The sequence below is a fragment of the Lepidochelys olivacea genome (genome assembly GCF_965140295.1).
Source record: "Lepidochelys olivacea isolate rLepOli2 genome assembly, chromosome: 11".
NCBI lineage: Eukaryota > Metazoa > Chordata > Testudines > Cheloniidae > Lepidochelys > Lepidochelys olivacea.
In genome coordinates this window covers 47,476,423-47,492,902 of record NC_140421.1, presented here as the reverse complement: position 1 = coordinate 47,492,902, position 16,480 = coordinate 47,476,423, and the positions used below count along the sequence as shown (strand labels likewise).

Sequence of the window (16,480 nt, the reverse complement as noted above, 5' to 3'; positions counted from 1 at the left end):
ATTTTTAGTGACTCATCAGACAGCAGTTCCCAGTCTTCCATATGTGACAAATGGGACTTTGCCAGAGAGACTGGATTGTGCAACCATGTAAATGTTACATAGGTCTGTTCATCCCTAGGAATTAGCATCAGGGGTCATACTGGGGAAAAAAGGAATAAGGTAGCAGTATTCTTGCAAGCTCCACCCACAAAATAAGCTTCACCTATCTGGGAAGCAAAAGTGAGACATCTCTTTCAGTAGATTGCACAGATGTTCAAAATATAATAACAGACCCGCAGCTGGACTCTGCTAGCCTCCTGGGGTTTGAGACCCCCTCTGAGAAGTTAAAATATATCCAAGAGCTCTGCTTGGCTCCTCAGGTGTGGTTTCCCTTTGGTGGGGCTCAGATACTTTGTTGGGCTCTGCTTGGCTCCTTCTTGATTGAACCAATAAGTGCTACTGTTTTCCCAAATCCAAGCCACTCCCGATGCCAAAATGAGTTGAGCTATCACTCAGAATAAATGACATGCATCTTCAGAGTAGGATATTTCCTCCGCTTTCTTATACACTTTGATGAGCAGTGAAATAGTTAGCAATGTTGACATGTAAAGTATCATCACTGGCCTCTGATTTAACATCTACTGAGCTAAATGGATTTTTTCCCCATACATCAGAGCTATTGTATTGTATTGGAAAATACAGTGGGGAGATTTTATATACACAGAGAACATGAAACAATGGGTGTTACCATACAGACTGCTGAACTGGAATTAGTTTGCAACCTGGATACAATTAATTTAGGCTTGAATAGAGACTGGGAGTGGATGTGTCATTACACAAAGGAAAACTATTTCCCCATGTTTATTCCCCCCCGCCCCCCTTCCTCACACGTTCTTGTCAATTGCTGGAAATGGCCCACCTTGATTATCACTACCAAAGGTTCCCTCCCCCTCCTCCTCCCCCCCCCCCCCGCTCCCCCCTTCTGCTGGTAATAGCTCACCTTACCTGATCACTCTTGTTACAGCGTGTATGGTAACACACACTGTTTCATGTTCTCTGTGTATATAAATCTCCCCACTCTATTTTCCACTGAATGCATCCGATGAAGTGAGCTGTAGCTCACGAAAGCTTATGCTCAAATAAATTTGTTAGTCTCTAAGGTGCCACAAGTACTCCTTTTCTTTTATTTAGAGTTATGTTGAAGGCTTTAGGATCCAGCAGGATTCCCAGTTCCTGGAATGGCTTCAAACTCCCTACACACTTTTGACACAAGCTGGGCAGATTGTACCATTTGATGTTATAGTGACTGAGAGACAAAGCCAGTTCATACAAAGAAGTAGGCATCATATTCTGATCAAAGTGAATCTCAATTAATTTAAATCTGAGCTGTGATCTGAAATGTTTGCCATGAAATGTCATTTTTTCCCCATAGTTACCAGCTTTTTCCTGAGCCATTGCAACATGACACTCTGCTAGTACGCAGCTTAGGTGTATTTTCATTTCAAATGGCAGTGATTTATTCTTCATTTATAATAGCCTGTCAAGGTTCCTTCCCCACTCTGAACTCTAGGGTACAGATGTGGGGACTTGCATGAAAACCTCCTAACCTTACTTTTACCTGCTTAGGTTAAAACTTCCCCAAGATACAAACTATTTTACCCTTTGCCCTTGGACTTCCACTGCCACCACCAAACGTTTATCCGGGTTTATTTTATTAGGAAAGCGTTGTTTGGAAACGTCTTTCCCCCTAAAATCCTCCCAACCCTTGCACCCCACTTCCTGGGGAAGGTTTGGTAAAAATCCTCAACAATTTGCATAGGTGACCACAGACCTAAACCCTTGGATCTTAAGAACCATGAAAAAAACATTCAGTTCTTGAAACGAAGGATTTTAATAGAAGTAAAAAGTAAAAAAGAATCATTTCTGTAAAATCAGGATAGTAAATACCTTACAGGGTAATTAGATTCAAAACACAGAGAATCCCTCTAGGCAAAACCTTAAGTTACAAAAAGACACACGAACAGGAATATCCATTCTATTCAGCACAGCTTATTTTCTCAGCCATTTAAAAAAATCATAATCTAACGCATATCTAGCTAGATTACTTACTAAATTCTAAGACTCCATTCCTATTCTGTCCCCGGCTAAAGCATCACCCAGACAGACACAGACCCTTTGTTTTTCTCCCTCCTCCCAGCTTTTGAAAGTATCTTGTCTCCTCATTGGTCATTTTGGGTCAGGTGCCAGCGAGGTTATCCTAGCTTCTTAACCCTTTACAGGTGAAAGGATTTTTCCTCTGGCCAGGAAGGATTTTAAAGGTGTTTACCCTTCCCTTTATATTTATGACATAGCCCATGGATGATAAGGAGAGAATAGGTCATGATTACGCCATGGTTGTTAAAGCAGGTTGTATGCAGGGAGGGTAGGTTCTGGTTTCTGTTGCTTTCAGCAACATTGTCACAAGATACCCAAAGAACAATCAAGAGAGCTGTGCCTAATCTCAGCTGAGGCTCTAATTTAGCAAATTACTTGAGCATTTTAACTGTAAGCATGTGCTAAAATCCCTCTCCGTGCAGTGAAGCACTTAGGCACCTCCTGAAGTGAAGGGCTGAATCAGGGCCTGAATTGCTTGGACACATCATTTTATTTCCACTGCAGCATATTCCACAGCTCCCTTTTTCTCTTTTAATTAATTTTATGCTAAAAATGTATTTCAAAGAAAGAATATGATGTTTAGTAATAAAATAATAAGATAAATAATTAATACTAAGAATCAATAAAAGATTGTCAGCCTGGGCTCTTAAATGTGTATTGAACTAAGCTGATGTGATTCTCATAGCCCTACAGCCCCCTTCCAGGAGCCCCTCACTAGCAAGGAAAGAGCAGGACTGAGGGAAGACACGAATGGGGATAGCTTGCAAGGAAGCCAAGCTATCCCCAGAGACACTCTCTGAAGTGGGGAAGGGAGGGGAGGAAGTGGATTTAAGGACAGAGCCAGTAGGGAGAGGGTGGTTATTTCCCTTGTACTACAACCATAGGGACCCCGCTCCTGTGTAGACTGTGGAACATCTATATAGAGTTTCGAAATTATGGAGAGAGGCAACTAAAAGAATGATGATAATAAATAAATAATAATAATAAATAATAATAATGACATTCAAAGTATATTGTGCAAAAAACCACGCACTTTGTTAGCAGCTGTACGCATCTAATTACAACCATACAAAATAAACAGTGTCAGCTATATACAACAAAGGAGAAAACTTTAGAGGCTGAAATTCTGATTGCCACAAAGGGAGTTTAGCTGTGAAGGGAACTTTACATAGGACTGGCCTATATTGTGCATAGCTCTCTCCAGTTGCATTAGTCCTTTACTTTCATAAACATCAAATTTATCCCAAAATTAAAAATAAAAATACATTAAAATGCATAATAAATAAAATAATATGCCAGATCCTCAGCTGGTGTCAATGAAAATCATAACTCCTTTGAAGCCATAGGTTAATTTGGGTTGATTATTGGTAACTTCCTACCACAGTCATAATATTGGCAGAATGCCCTCCATCAAAAAGATGTCTCCAGGATGGATGTAGATGATGCTGAGTGGTTTTTTTTAACTTTCATTTTGTTTTAAAGTGATGTTTTGTCCTCTACAGGAAGTTCTGTAGCTGTTGAGAACTTAAATCCTCTCCTTTGAAAATTATTACTGCAGTTATATGTGGGCATATGATGGTTCCAATAGTGTGTGCAGGGGAAAATACTCAAATCAATGTTCCCTCTATGCTGTATGTATCTCTTGAAGCCAGATCCACAAACAGCCTTTAAATCATTTAGTGTGGTCTGGTCTGGATGTAAATGTTGAGGAAGCCAAACAGACTTGTCTTATAGTTTCTGAGAAACTACCACTAGTTCAAAATTATTTATCCTGAAAGCAGGATGACCTCTATTTACGTCAGTGCAGATAGATTCCTGGTTTTGTACTGGAATTTGTAGGAGACATAAGGGATAGATGAAATGGCTCAGGAAAAAAAAACCACTCTGACCTTGAACCATTTGTACAGCACAACTCAGATTTAAATTATTATAAAGTTCAGCAAGGTTCAAATAAATTTTGTTTCTTTCTAGTTTCCGGAAGGGGCTGCAGCCAGAGATGCCAAAATACCACAAAAACTGTGCTCTGATCAGCTGCCTCTGGGAGCAGATACTCCAGAAATCGTGCAGGAGAACCCATTCTTACAAGATTTCTACCTCTTTTTTTTTCAAGGGGTTGAAAGTCTGAATAAACTTTGGTGAGGCATCTCAACCTTTGAAAGCACATCTAAATCGGAACTCCTAACCCTTAGAAGCATCCTTCCCCCAAACCAAATAGTGAGGCTTCTATATAGAAATAAGGGGGGAGGGTTGTATACTTGCACATATACACACTCACATCCGAATATATAAGAAATCTTTCTCTATATGTATATATACACACATACATAAATCATACACATGTGCACACACACCACTATACACACGCACACATCAAGCATTCACATGTAAATACATTCATATACACACAATTGTAACAAGACATACCGTTTCTGGGAAAGCTTTAAGACTTCATTTTTGAAAATAATTCTAACTTTGCAAAAAAAATCAGAAATAAGATACATGCCTACTTTAACCAAAGAATGAGCCAAGTGCTATGATCTCATGTGCCAATTATTTGAGTGTGTCAATGTTCTTTCCATTGCATGGTTAAAATTTCACTGATACTTGCTGCAGTACTAAATAGTAATAAAAAATGATTTATTTGGAGTTGTATTGTAAGCATTGTATGAAAAGAGATAACAGGCATGCACCGATTTGTTTACAATAACATTTTCTATAAATCGGAGAGGTGTCTTTATTCTCTGTTTGTTTTTGATTTAGTGCTGCAACAGGGCTCTGTTTACAAAAGGAAATATGAGTCTATTTAGAAAGAACTGCAATATGGGACAGCAGCCAAGGTGAGTTTGTTTTAAATTAAGGCCTAGCAACCCTGATGTGCTGTGTGCCACTGAGTTAGGGAAAGGTTAGAGACTGAGAGCCAGATCCTTCTGGGTAGTGTGGCTACTTTGAGCTGCATAGCCACTGTATTCTGGCTTGAATACCTATGTGTACAGCTCTGGAAGGATCACCCCTCAACTACCATTGACGTTAATGGGAACTGAAGGTGCTCAGCGCTTCTCAGGAAGTGCTCAGAACCTTGAAAGATTGAATCCTAAAAGAACTGAGATGGAATTTCTTTACTTAGAGACTAGTTATAAGTATAGACAGCAAACAACCTATTAGGGCAATGAGAACAAATCTGAATTATATTTAAAACTGCTCAAGGAGATTTCCCTCCATTTAAAGAGGGAAATAATATTAAAGGGGACTGGTAACACAAAAAGTGAAAATAGATCCAGCTGGTTTTTTTCTAGACTCTTATGATTCCATGTTTACTAATGCACCTAGAAATTTGTCTAACAAACCCGTCCCACCAATTCATTTGTGTGTTTCCAGAGAGGAGAATACCCATTGATCTTTGGTTAGGTTCTTATTTGCTCTCCTACCCTGTGGATTGTAGAACCAGTGGCTAGAACTATGGCCTTTATGATCCCAGTTGGTATAGAGGATCTGTTATTATTATCCTTATTTATAATGGGACTAATTTGCTACTTACTCACAAAGTGTTATCTACAGAAATGGCATTTCAGGAGGTGGAATTATAGCTCACTAGAAGCAAGATATCACTTTTAGGAGAACCATTTCTTTTTCTTGTATATATGTTACTCATGGGCCCAATTCTGCTACCCTTATTCATGTTGAGTAGTTCCATACCCCACAGTTCTGTTGAGATCAGTGGGATTTCTCACAGGGTAAAGAACTATCATTGTTAGCAAAGATGGTAACTGGGCCCTCTGTCATTAAATGGAAATTTAAACACACTCCTATATAAAACTAATCTGTAAATTACAGCATAAAATTTGTCAGCAGGAATAATGCAAAGTTACATTTATAGAAAATTGGAAATCAACCTTTGTAAATGGACTGAAATCTTTCAAAAAAGCTTTTAAAATGGCAATAGTGAAAACTGATTGGGAAATTTGTCAACTGCATTACAGTAATGGCACAGTAACAGTAAACTGAGCTAATCTTGGATCACTCACTCTGTTGACAGGCCTTTATTATGGAGTGGTACTAATCTTTCCGTAGGTAGGTAGCTCTCCATTATAAGCTTGATTTTTAACCCCCACCTCAGAGGAGAAAAGAAACTGATCATCCTAAAATTGTGCATGCTGCATCTGACCCAAAGGCCATTTTTCAGGGAAGTTTGATTAAATAAAAACAGATAAAGAGTTTTAAATTACGATATTTTGAAGATTTTGCTGAGACTTACTCCTTAAAAATAATTCTAGTGTTTTCTTTGGCTCATTGTGTCTCCAAAATGGCTTGGTCTAGAAACTCCAGATTTGCTTTAGCAGCCTTGTGGAGGCACAGGTATGTGACTAAGCATGTCCTGGCCCCAAATCATCAACTCTCCCAGGAAAACTTCTGAGGGGAGTCTTTGGTGAGAGGACAAGCTCCACAAAGACTTTGTGGTTAGAGCAGAGAGAGAAGAGACACTATATGCTTCAGCAGCGAACTAGAGAATGGCCCTCCTACCGTGTAGCCCCTAGTGTTATTAAGTTCTGCACTGCAACTGACCTGGTTTCCTCTAGGAACTGGAGGACCAAGAACTCTGTTAGTTTAACTTAACTCCACAGATTTCCCCACAACATCCCATTGATGAAGGAGAGGGTGTGTGGAAGGGGCAGCTGGGACCACCCCCAACCCACAGAGGCAACTGAGCCCTCATTCCATGTGCAACAAGGAGATTCACATGTAGGGAATTGCTGGCCCTACTGAAGTCAATGGAAGTTGTGCTATTGACTCGAGTGGGGTCAGGATTTGCATAGATTCATAGGTCTTTGCTGTGAACAGATGTATGGCCCATGATCTGGCATTAAGCGCTGTGAGCTTAATCCTGATTTTCTTTTCTTTGAATGCACTTATTTATTAAAACCATATTGCAAAAGACAGGCCTTTTGTTCCCATACCCCAGTCTTGTGATTTAGAAGATACATTGTTACTTACCTGGGGGTGAGTGTTCATTCATAATAACTAGCGATGCTGGTGTGGGTCTTCTTTTCCTGATCTGTGAAAAAACAGAGGCCCAAGCAGAGCCATTAAAGATACCCACTACCCTACATCCAAAACAAAGTACAAGACGTCAGGAGTCTTATTGAACAATGTAAGTGGCAAAAGCAAGCACACGGAAAACAACTTTAAAAATATTCTCTTCATAACTGTGAATGTAATAATGATCAGAATCAATTCAGGTGCAACATACTGCAGGATCAGTGTCATTGGGTGGGATTTTCAAAAACCCCAGTGTTTTTTAGGAGTACAAGCCCCAGAGAAAGACCAAGTCACCTGAGTCGCTTAAGGTATGTCCACGCTGCACACTCCTTCCGGCAGCATGTAAAGTTCAGGCACTGCACACCCGACTAGCATGGGCATAAATAGCAGTATAGATGGTGAGGCATTGCTTAGGCAAGTGGAACAAAGATACACCATCCCTGAACCCTGTGGGTAAGTACCCGACACGACGCTCTACTCACCAAACAATACCTCTCCCATCTACACAGCTATCTGTAGCAGTCTAGTGTCCTGCTGCATCCCTTCTGCTGGAGTTTTTGCATGCCGCAGGGAAAGGCTCCGGCAATGGGGAAAGGCTCTGGCAAGGGGAAGGGAGTAGGGAAAGGCTCCAGCAGCTCCCAGCTACCAAGCCTTTCCCCATTGCCTTCCCCCTGTCAGAGCTTTTCACTGATGCATGTAGTTACACACTGCAGTGTGGACAAAGCCTGCTTTTCACTGTGGTAGGCAGCTACACGCATCTACATGTACCCTACCTGCCACCACAAGTGGTGTGCAGTGCAGACATAGTCTGAGGTATTTTTGAAAATATAACCCCTTATCTCTACTTCTGGGAAAGAACCTAAGTTGCTATGCGAGCGTGGATTTCTAGCACTGCCATAGTTATCACCAACAATGATTAATTTAAATCTCTTTTTTTACCCTGTCATTGACGTTGCACTGACTGTGAAGCATATAAGCAGAGCAAAGAAATAATAACTAGATAAATAATGTCAGTGTATACAGGAACATTAAAAAAATGCCTATTTCCAAGCAATTTTTTTAAAAAAATACCTTAATACTAATATTTCCAAAAGGAAATTTCTTAAGCATGCTCTATTGCAGCTGTTTATATATATAAATCTGAATAGTCATTGTATGAGTTTCTTTTTAGTTAAAACCTTCACAAGTTCTCTTGTGGTTCCATTAACATCCAACAGGAATGTTAGACAATTAACTAACATGATGTTGGAATAGTCTCCAATAATGGACGTATTAGTGAAGAAAGCTTTTCTAAACTTTATATCACAGCCCCCAGGCTATTGGCACTTATGCAGCGGAATATAATAGTGTACTCAAGAATATTTAACCTAGACACCATTTTGAGATAATCTCTGTGTCAATGTGTTGGCCCTTTTTTAATTACTTAGGGAACATCGTAAATAGCTAGGGCCCAATTCTGCTCTTAGTGGGGGAAATCCACAGTAACTCAATAAGGTTCAGACAGTTACTCCAGATTTTATTGATGTAATTTCTTCAAACATCTAAAATAAAACTAGAGGGCACCTATCCCATAAATTAAAAGTACAACATAATCAAAAGGACATCCCATAAATGTGGGGCAGAACTTGGCTCATAATATTTTATAGCCCACAGGAATTTAGTTAAGAGCCCAATTCTGCAGTCCTTGAAGGCAATAACTTTCATTGGTTTCAAAAGGTGGTGGACCAGGTCTTGCTCAAGTTAATAGAAGGATCATTCTCAAAGTTATATATATATTTTAGTTAAACCATCTCTGGGCAGGTTGAAGGCCTCAGGAAGTTCTTTGTTTGTACCCTCCTCCATCTCCCCTTCCTCCATGGCCGCCAACAACAACTCATCTCTTTCTGACAAAGCCCGCCTCCTCTTAGGAGACATTACATCAGAAGATAAGGAAACAAGATGTCTGTCCTCCAGATGTAAATGATTACACTGCCATCACTCTACAGTGGAATTGTCAAAGCCTTATTACATCTTTCGTATCATTTAAAACTAGACATATCAAAACAACAGTAAATGTACAATGGGGAACAATGATATAGTAACAGAGATGGACAAACCAACTCATGGGTATTATCCACCTCTGTCTTCTAGGATTTTATGGTATCATTCCTTATATATAGAAGTAGCTCTACACATCTGTATCTATACGTATAACTAATGAGAGGTCTGCCTGTAATAAATGCAGGATTGGACAGTATATAAATTTACAGGCGAGTCAGATTCGGCTGTCATATATATTTGTACAGTATAGCTGTATTTTTGAGTGTGCGCATGTATATATAGTCACACATATAGCCATATCCACATACTTATGCATGAAATACTTAGCAAACATTAACAGTGATTTAAAATATTCAGCATGAAAAGTCTTAAAATGTGGGGAAATAACTCAATAAATTACTATCTTTCAGCATTTAAATGATTTGCTCCAACACCAAAATAAATTGCAAGCAGGCTATCTCCTAACCAGGCTGTGCAATATTCCCCTTAAACACAAATTATCAAATTTATATTTTGTTGTATATGAAACAATACATTTCAGCTAATTTTCCCATATTGATTCAGCTCGAAATTATGTATTCATATAAGTGTGCTTATCTCTTGTGCAAAACATGTTAAAAGAATAAAGTCAAATACTAATATATACTTAGAAAGACCTGTGCGAGTTAAAATGTGCATTCTCACAATAGGACAAATCCTGCCCTATGTTACATTGGCTATCCCAGCATAACTACACTGATTTCCATGGATTTAATCTAAATTTACACCAGCGTAAACTGGAGAAGAATTTAGGCCATGAATATTACCTAGTGTCATCCCACACCCAGTCTCCCAAGTAGTGAAAGATACCTGTCTTCCTTACCTGTTCAGCTGCTACAGGATCTATTTGACTCTGAAATAATGGCACAGCAAATTGGATCTTTTTAGGACTGTTTGGCTCCATAATAATGATGAGGAGACTCAGAAGAGAAAAGAGCCCAGACTACAAGGTAATCAGAGAGTCACCTCAGTGATTATTCCCTGGTGCACTCCCTAAAGCCACACTGAATGCTTCCTAATAACAGCTGTAACTCCCAAGTTAGCAAGTGAATCTGCAGGAGCTGAGCAATCCCTTATTCCATATCCACAGTGATGCCTCTGGCTGGCTCTGTTTCCCCCCACCCGCCTTCCAATCCTTCAGATCCTCTCCGCACAAAGCTGAAAGGAACAATAAGCTAATTGTGTACCAGGTCACTTCTACATATGCCAAGCATTCACTCAGAAGCTAATTGAAAATGCAATACTAGCCTTGCATGGCCTAGTGCCCTGGGATTTGAAAAAGAGGATCTACCCGCTGTACATTACTAACTGGCTGCTCAGAAGTGCAGCGTAAGCTCCCTCTGAGTATTGCTGATGGGCCCTTAATTATTGATGAACACAAATCCGGAAGTTTTGTGATTTTGGGGGTGGAGGCAGCAGTAGAGCTGGGTGGAATTTTATAATTCTGTCTCTTTTATAGTATTTACAGAATGCCTCCCTCCTCTTGTGCATCCAACAGCTCCCCTTGCTTCTTTCAAAGCCCTCTTTAAAACATGCTTCTTCCAGGAAGCTTTTCAGTGACAATTCTACATAAACAGCTCCACTTCTTTGATTCTGACCCATTAGCTGATGAATTATGTGGGCCAGCCCTATATTGTCAGTCTCAGCTTTCGGACTGTACACTCTTTGGAGCAAGGACTGTGCCTTCCTCTAAGTTTACAGAGCATCTAGCAGGAGCTTGATAAATAATTGCAATAATAATACCTTGTGAATCTAATTTGTTTTTACTCCGCATTTCACCGGCATACAAAAACAGTAGAGGAGGAGCATATTCAGAAATCAGTGACCAGAGCTATCCGCTTTGCTTGGATTATGTGACCTCTGAATGGAGGCATGCTGTAGCTGTTGCAACGTTTCCTGGGCTAAAAACTGCAGCTATGGCCAGAGACTCCCACTGACAGTTCATGGAGCAAAGGAGTGGGTGTGAGCCTGAAGCTGAAAATGATGCAGTCGGTCTCCTGTGGCGTGTAGCCACCAACTAGGGAGAAAGAGAGAGAGTGAGATGAGGAATGAACAACAGTTTAAAGAAGACATAGGCTCAGAGATATACTGGAACAACTTTAGGTAGGATGAAGATTAATGTAGTTTAGGGCTGGAGAATGAATGAAGGACAGTTAGATTAGGTACATGGAGTGACTGTGAATGATTTGGAAAAGGAAGGAGAGTGACTGCAAGATGAAGTGAGGAAACAATTTAGTTCAAGCCAAGGACTAAAGGAATTTAATTTTTAACCAAAGGTAGGTCTGTACTGCAAAGTTCAGATCTGAATTTCCCCCTAGTTTAACAGCATTCAAATCTGAGGTAATGGACTGAAATAGAGGGGGGGGGGAAGCTGTAGAGTTCAGCTGCATTTGAACATCACCAAAATTCAGAGGTGCTTGGAGCTGTGACTGAGTTTTAACACCACAGCTGGGATTTTCAAAAGTATGCTTCATTAGCCTAACTCTATTCCCATGTAAGTCAATGGGCATGTTACTATTGATTTCAATGGAGCAGAGTTAGAACATATAGAAAATACAAACAGAACTAGAGGTAACCAAAAACCATACTATCCTTAAACACAATCATAAATCAGAAAGTCAGGAATGGACCATCTGTTTGGCTTAGACGTATATAAGTGACAATACAGTAACTTCATGCTGTGGCCATGGATTTGGATGTTTACCTCAAGCAGGAAAGTAATGATGGAGGGCCCAGTGGGTAGGGCATTAGTTTATATCTGGGTTCAATTCCCTGCTCTGCCACAGTCTTCTTGCATGACCTTGGGCAAGCCACTTAGTCTCTCCGTGCCTTGGTTTTCCATCTCAAAAATGGGGATAACGGTACTTCCCTTCCTCAGAGTGTTGTTTGATTTCAAGCCTAGATACCTTGGTGGATCTGGGTCATAAGCCCATAGAATGTGAACAAGAACTAGCCAACCAAACACCGGAGAGAGAATGCTCAGTATCACCTCAGAGCCCTGACCCTCCCTGTCCAGTGTCCCATCTCCATCTGAGGCCATCTCTTAATGCTTCATAGGAAGGAGACAAAAAACCCAGAATACACTGGGGGAAAAACTTCCTCACTTACCCCTGAAGGTGACCTGTGAAGCCCTGACTCATAAGATTTTAGGAATATTAGACATGAACGAGAAGGAACACCCAGGGTTGCCCGTCCTTTCCCCCACCATCACAAGCAACACCATCACACAATCCCACTCATAAATTTTCCATCGCTTTCTTAAATCTAAGTAAGTTGTTTGCCCCCAAAACTTCTTTGGGGAGACTGTTCTATTTTGGGAAGTTCTATGACATGTGTTATACAGGAGGCCAAACCAGATGATCACAATGGTCCCACTTGACTTTGAATCTATTAAGCCTCACTCTCTGAGGGCTAGAAATCTTCTAATTTCCAACCTGAACTTATTGATGACCTTCAATAAATACCCATGTGGTTTTTTGCCAACATTATCCTTTAACTTAAATAGCTTTTCACCCTCCTCTGGTGTTTACACACACACACACACACACACACACACACACACACACACACTTACTTCTTTACAGAGAGCAATCCAATTCCCTCTGAACCTAGGCTAAACAAGGCAAATTCTTCCCCTTTCCTCTCATAATATAGACCCCCACCACATTCAACTAACCATCCTAATAGCTCTTCTCTGTACTTGTTCCATTTGAATTCATCTTTCTTGAACATGTACACAGTATTGCAAATGAGGTCATGCCAGTGCCTTGTATTAAGGCATTAATACTTCTCTCTCTCTTATCTATGCCTTTCCTTAATCATGCTAGGATTGCATTTGCCTTTTTTGCAGCTGCATCACACAGGTGGCTCAAAGTCATTCTGAGATTAACCAACACACCCCGATATCTGATAAACCACTATTTCATTTTGAAAACTCTGGCATAGGAAAAACAATGTTTAAGTGAGATCTAGTATCTTCTAACATCTGCTAGGGGCCACTGCTGGAGGCCAGTCTGATTCAATATGGCAATTTCTATGTTCACTTTAAAAAAAAGGTCAATCGGTCACATATGTGAGACTGAAGGAGAGGTGATGAACAGAGCCTGAGGTCTGTGTTCATCTCTCCTGGGGAAGTAAATGTGTCCAGTACATTTCTGGGGGTTTGACCACTTCTCAAAATGATTAGTATCTAAATGACTCAACCCTCTTACCTAAGTATGACACTGCCACTTTCCCTATCAGACCCCTTCAGTAATTCTCCAGTGTAGTGCTCTGTTTCTCTGAACCTATTCTTAGGATCTAGGTTTATCGCATATTGTAGCATAAGGTGTTATGAATTGGGAGTTTAAATGGGCCTTAGTGGGGTTTTCAAGAAGTAGAACATACAATAATAGCCCTATACCCGGTTAGCAGAGAGTTGATCAAAAGGAAACATTCGTACCAGTAGGGAGACCTGACTCTGAGCTCTTACATACCTGTGTAACTCCTCGGCTTCATCAGTGTTACCCGTAATTTATAGCACTGTCAGTGAGATCACAGGCAGGCGCTTAGTCCACAAAGAGGACTTGCATTTTCTATGGCCTGCATGGTATCCTGGATTAGAGCTGAAAGTATACCTAAGCACTGCCCAATCTTTTAGCTCAGCAGCTGATTGCTGTTTTTAGTATTCAAGCTGTACGTTACTGTTTTAGTTTCCTTCATGATTCAGCTAAAACTGCCAATAAAAGAAAAAACAAATTTCAATAATCAAAAATCACCATTTAGTTTAAGGATATTTCCCAATCTGTGCTCTCTCTTATACTGAAGCTGTGAACCTGCATACTGGATGTGACTTTTTTGTGCCCCTTACTGTAATCAAGCTATCAAAGTTGGATAGCTCTATGGATCTTTATGATTTTCATTTGACATGTTTTTATTCTTTTGGGAGACGAAGTTGCATTAGCCATAGATTTAGGCCCCTCCATATTATTAAAAATGAAACTCAGCAAAAATTAACTTTAAACACTGCAACCCTAAAGGGGTTTGTCCTCTGGTCTCTTTTCAGACCCTTCCTCTGACCTTTATCCTATCTTCTCAGCTTGAGCCTTCTCTGACTCAAGATTTTTAGACACCAGATTGGTAAAGTGAAAAAGCAAGGACCACTTTGAAAATTACAGTCCTCAAGGCTTCACCTCCAGGGAGCATGATCCAATTTCTCTGAAGCCAATGCAGGGAAGTATAAATTACACTTCTGTGAACCTCCAAGGTCTTTTGTACTGCTGGGAGGATTCAGCTTGAGGGAGGGCAGGTGTTGTTTACACTGTACCTTCTCTCAGGGTTCCTGTCAGAGGACAGCTTTGTAGCTTGGTAGCAGCTCCATTAGTGGGAGCCCTTGCAAAGAGGTGGTGAATCAGTTTCCTTGTCAGGTACTCTGGCCATTCTCTCGTCATACCTAGAACTATCCACTTCGGGTCCATGATAGACCCTTAATGCAGTTCCCAAGTGCATGGAAAGCTGTAGCCATTTTGCACAGCTGCAAGCTCCCACAATAGGAGGTTTGGGGGCATTCGGCTAGGGCTTATGCTGGCTTTGTAAAGCCTTATGCTTTCTCTCCCCTTGTGTCCTTTTATTCTAATGTTCCATCCAAACATTGTATTAGCAAATAAGGAAATGTTCCTGTGATATGAGTCTGGAGTCTTACTTTAATGCCCAGTGCATGGATAGCCACAGCACAACCCCCTCCTCTGTTGGCTATGTCCTGAACATGGAGAATAAATTACTTACTCACCCCTACAGATGATCCCTCTAGGCGTGGGGACATGTTGGCAGCATGGGTGCAGGAAAGCCTGCTTTACTGCTACCTATGCTGTACCTGGCCGGTGAATAAACAGATTTCATACTCCAGGACTCTCAATCTGGCATTTTTATAATCACTAAACAGACACAAATATATTAAAAAAAAAAAAAAAAAGAAAGAAAAGAAGCTGAGCACTCAGACTTGTTCCCAATCACACTTTGGAAACACTGTGGGGAAAAAAAAAAGGATTTAAACTCTGACAAAGTGAGAATGTAGAGCAGATGGCGTCTGTTTTGGCAGCAATAAAAATGCTGCAGCAGGCCGGCAAAGTTGTAAGACAGAAATCTGTATTGAGCATACACAGAGGCCAGTGTTACGTGCCAAGAGGCTTTTGTTTGTCCAGTAGCAGCTTGGTCGGGTCTCTCCTGAAACATGTCTTTCCTTCTCCAGTATTTCTCCATTATACTACAATATTCATGCATACCTATGTGCCACATGAGTACATGGATTCATGTGTTAGCCTAATAGAAATTTCATAAACTGCTATTTCTACTTATTAAAGGTCTTTGGGTGAGGGTGAATAATTCCTAGGAGAGTACAAATAATAATCAGCTTTACAGTAATGTTAATTTGATAGCTAAGAATTGATACTGTATCTTTAAATTAAAGTCATTTTACTGGGATTAACAGCTCTCCAGGCTGTCAGGTAATATACAAACATTTACTGATAAATGCTTTCTGCTGTCGTCTGCAGAATCAGCAAGGCCAGGTTATAGGAAATGAGCTAGATAAATGAGACACAGACTCATTAGGCAGCCAAAAGACCCATGTCTACTAAGGACTATATTTCAACATTGTAGAGATTAACATATTGGTAATTTAGTTTTGTATATTTATTTCAGCAGGAAATCATGATAGATTTTTGTCCATTAGTGAGAAAATAGTAAACCTAATGTATTTTCCAATAAACAAAACCCACGTTGCCAGTCAATGCAGACTTAAAATGAAGTCATATTACCTCCAGTGCAGACTAAATCATTAATACAAAATTTTACATTGTATCTTTGCATTAAACAATGCAGATACAAAACTGAGCTCCCATTGCTGTTTTCAATCATTTTTTTTTATGATATTAAGGTTAAAATACAACTGGCAAATATTGCAAGTGAGAAACTACCACAATTTCAGAGTGTAAACTGGGATACAGAGTCTACAAACAATAGGGTACCAAATTCTGAAGCCATTTCAAAATCATTGGAACTTTTGAGATTTCATTGGACTCTGACAAGACACCACTTCCAGGCTGCTGTATTGTTTTTTTAAAATGTGTTATGCTCCTCACCTACAATGTGCAGGATCAAGCCCCAAGCTGTGGGCCTGTACAGTTTGGAAGAAATTTGAAGAATGGAGGCAGAAATCCCAAACTCTTAGCAACATAACTTGCCTGCTTTTAATAGC

General features: G+C 40.1%; 1 protein-coding gene across 9 annotated transcripts in view; it reads right to left on the bottom strand.

Moving 5' to 3' along the window:
- PPP1R1C (protein phosphatase 1 regulatory inhibitor subunit 1C) overlaps positions 1 to 10,385 on the bottom strand; it is an 84,157-nt gene extending 73,772 nt beyond the window's left edge. For all 9 annotated transcript variants that reach the window (XR_014713656.1, XR_014713657.1, XM_084643929.1 and 6 more), the window contains exons 1-2: positions 10,070 to 10,385; positions 7,123 to 7,183 (exon numbers count right to left, since the gene is read on the bottom strand). Coding sequence is in view for 7 of the 9 variants with exons in the window: in XM_084643929.1 (XP_084500055.1) it covers positions 7,123 to 7,183; positions 10,070 to 10,150 (142 nt within the window). In the remaining 2 variants the exon portion in view is untranslated. The remainder of the gene's footprint in view (positions 1 to 7,122; positions 7,184 to 10,069) is intronic.
- Positions 10,386 to 16,480: the final 6,095 nt, after the last annotated feature.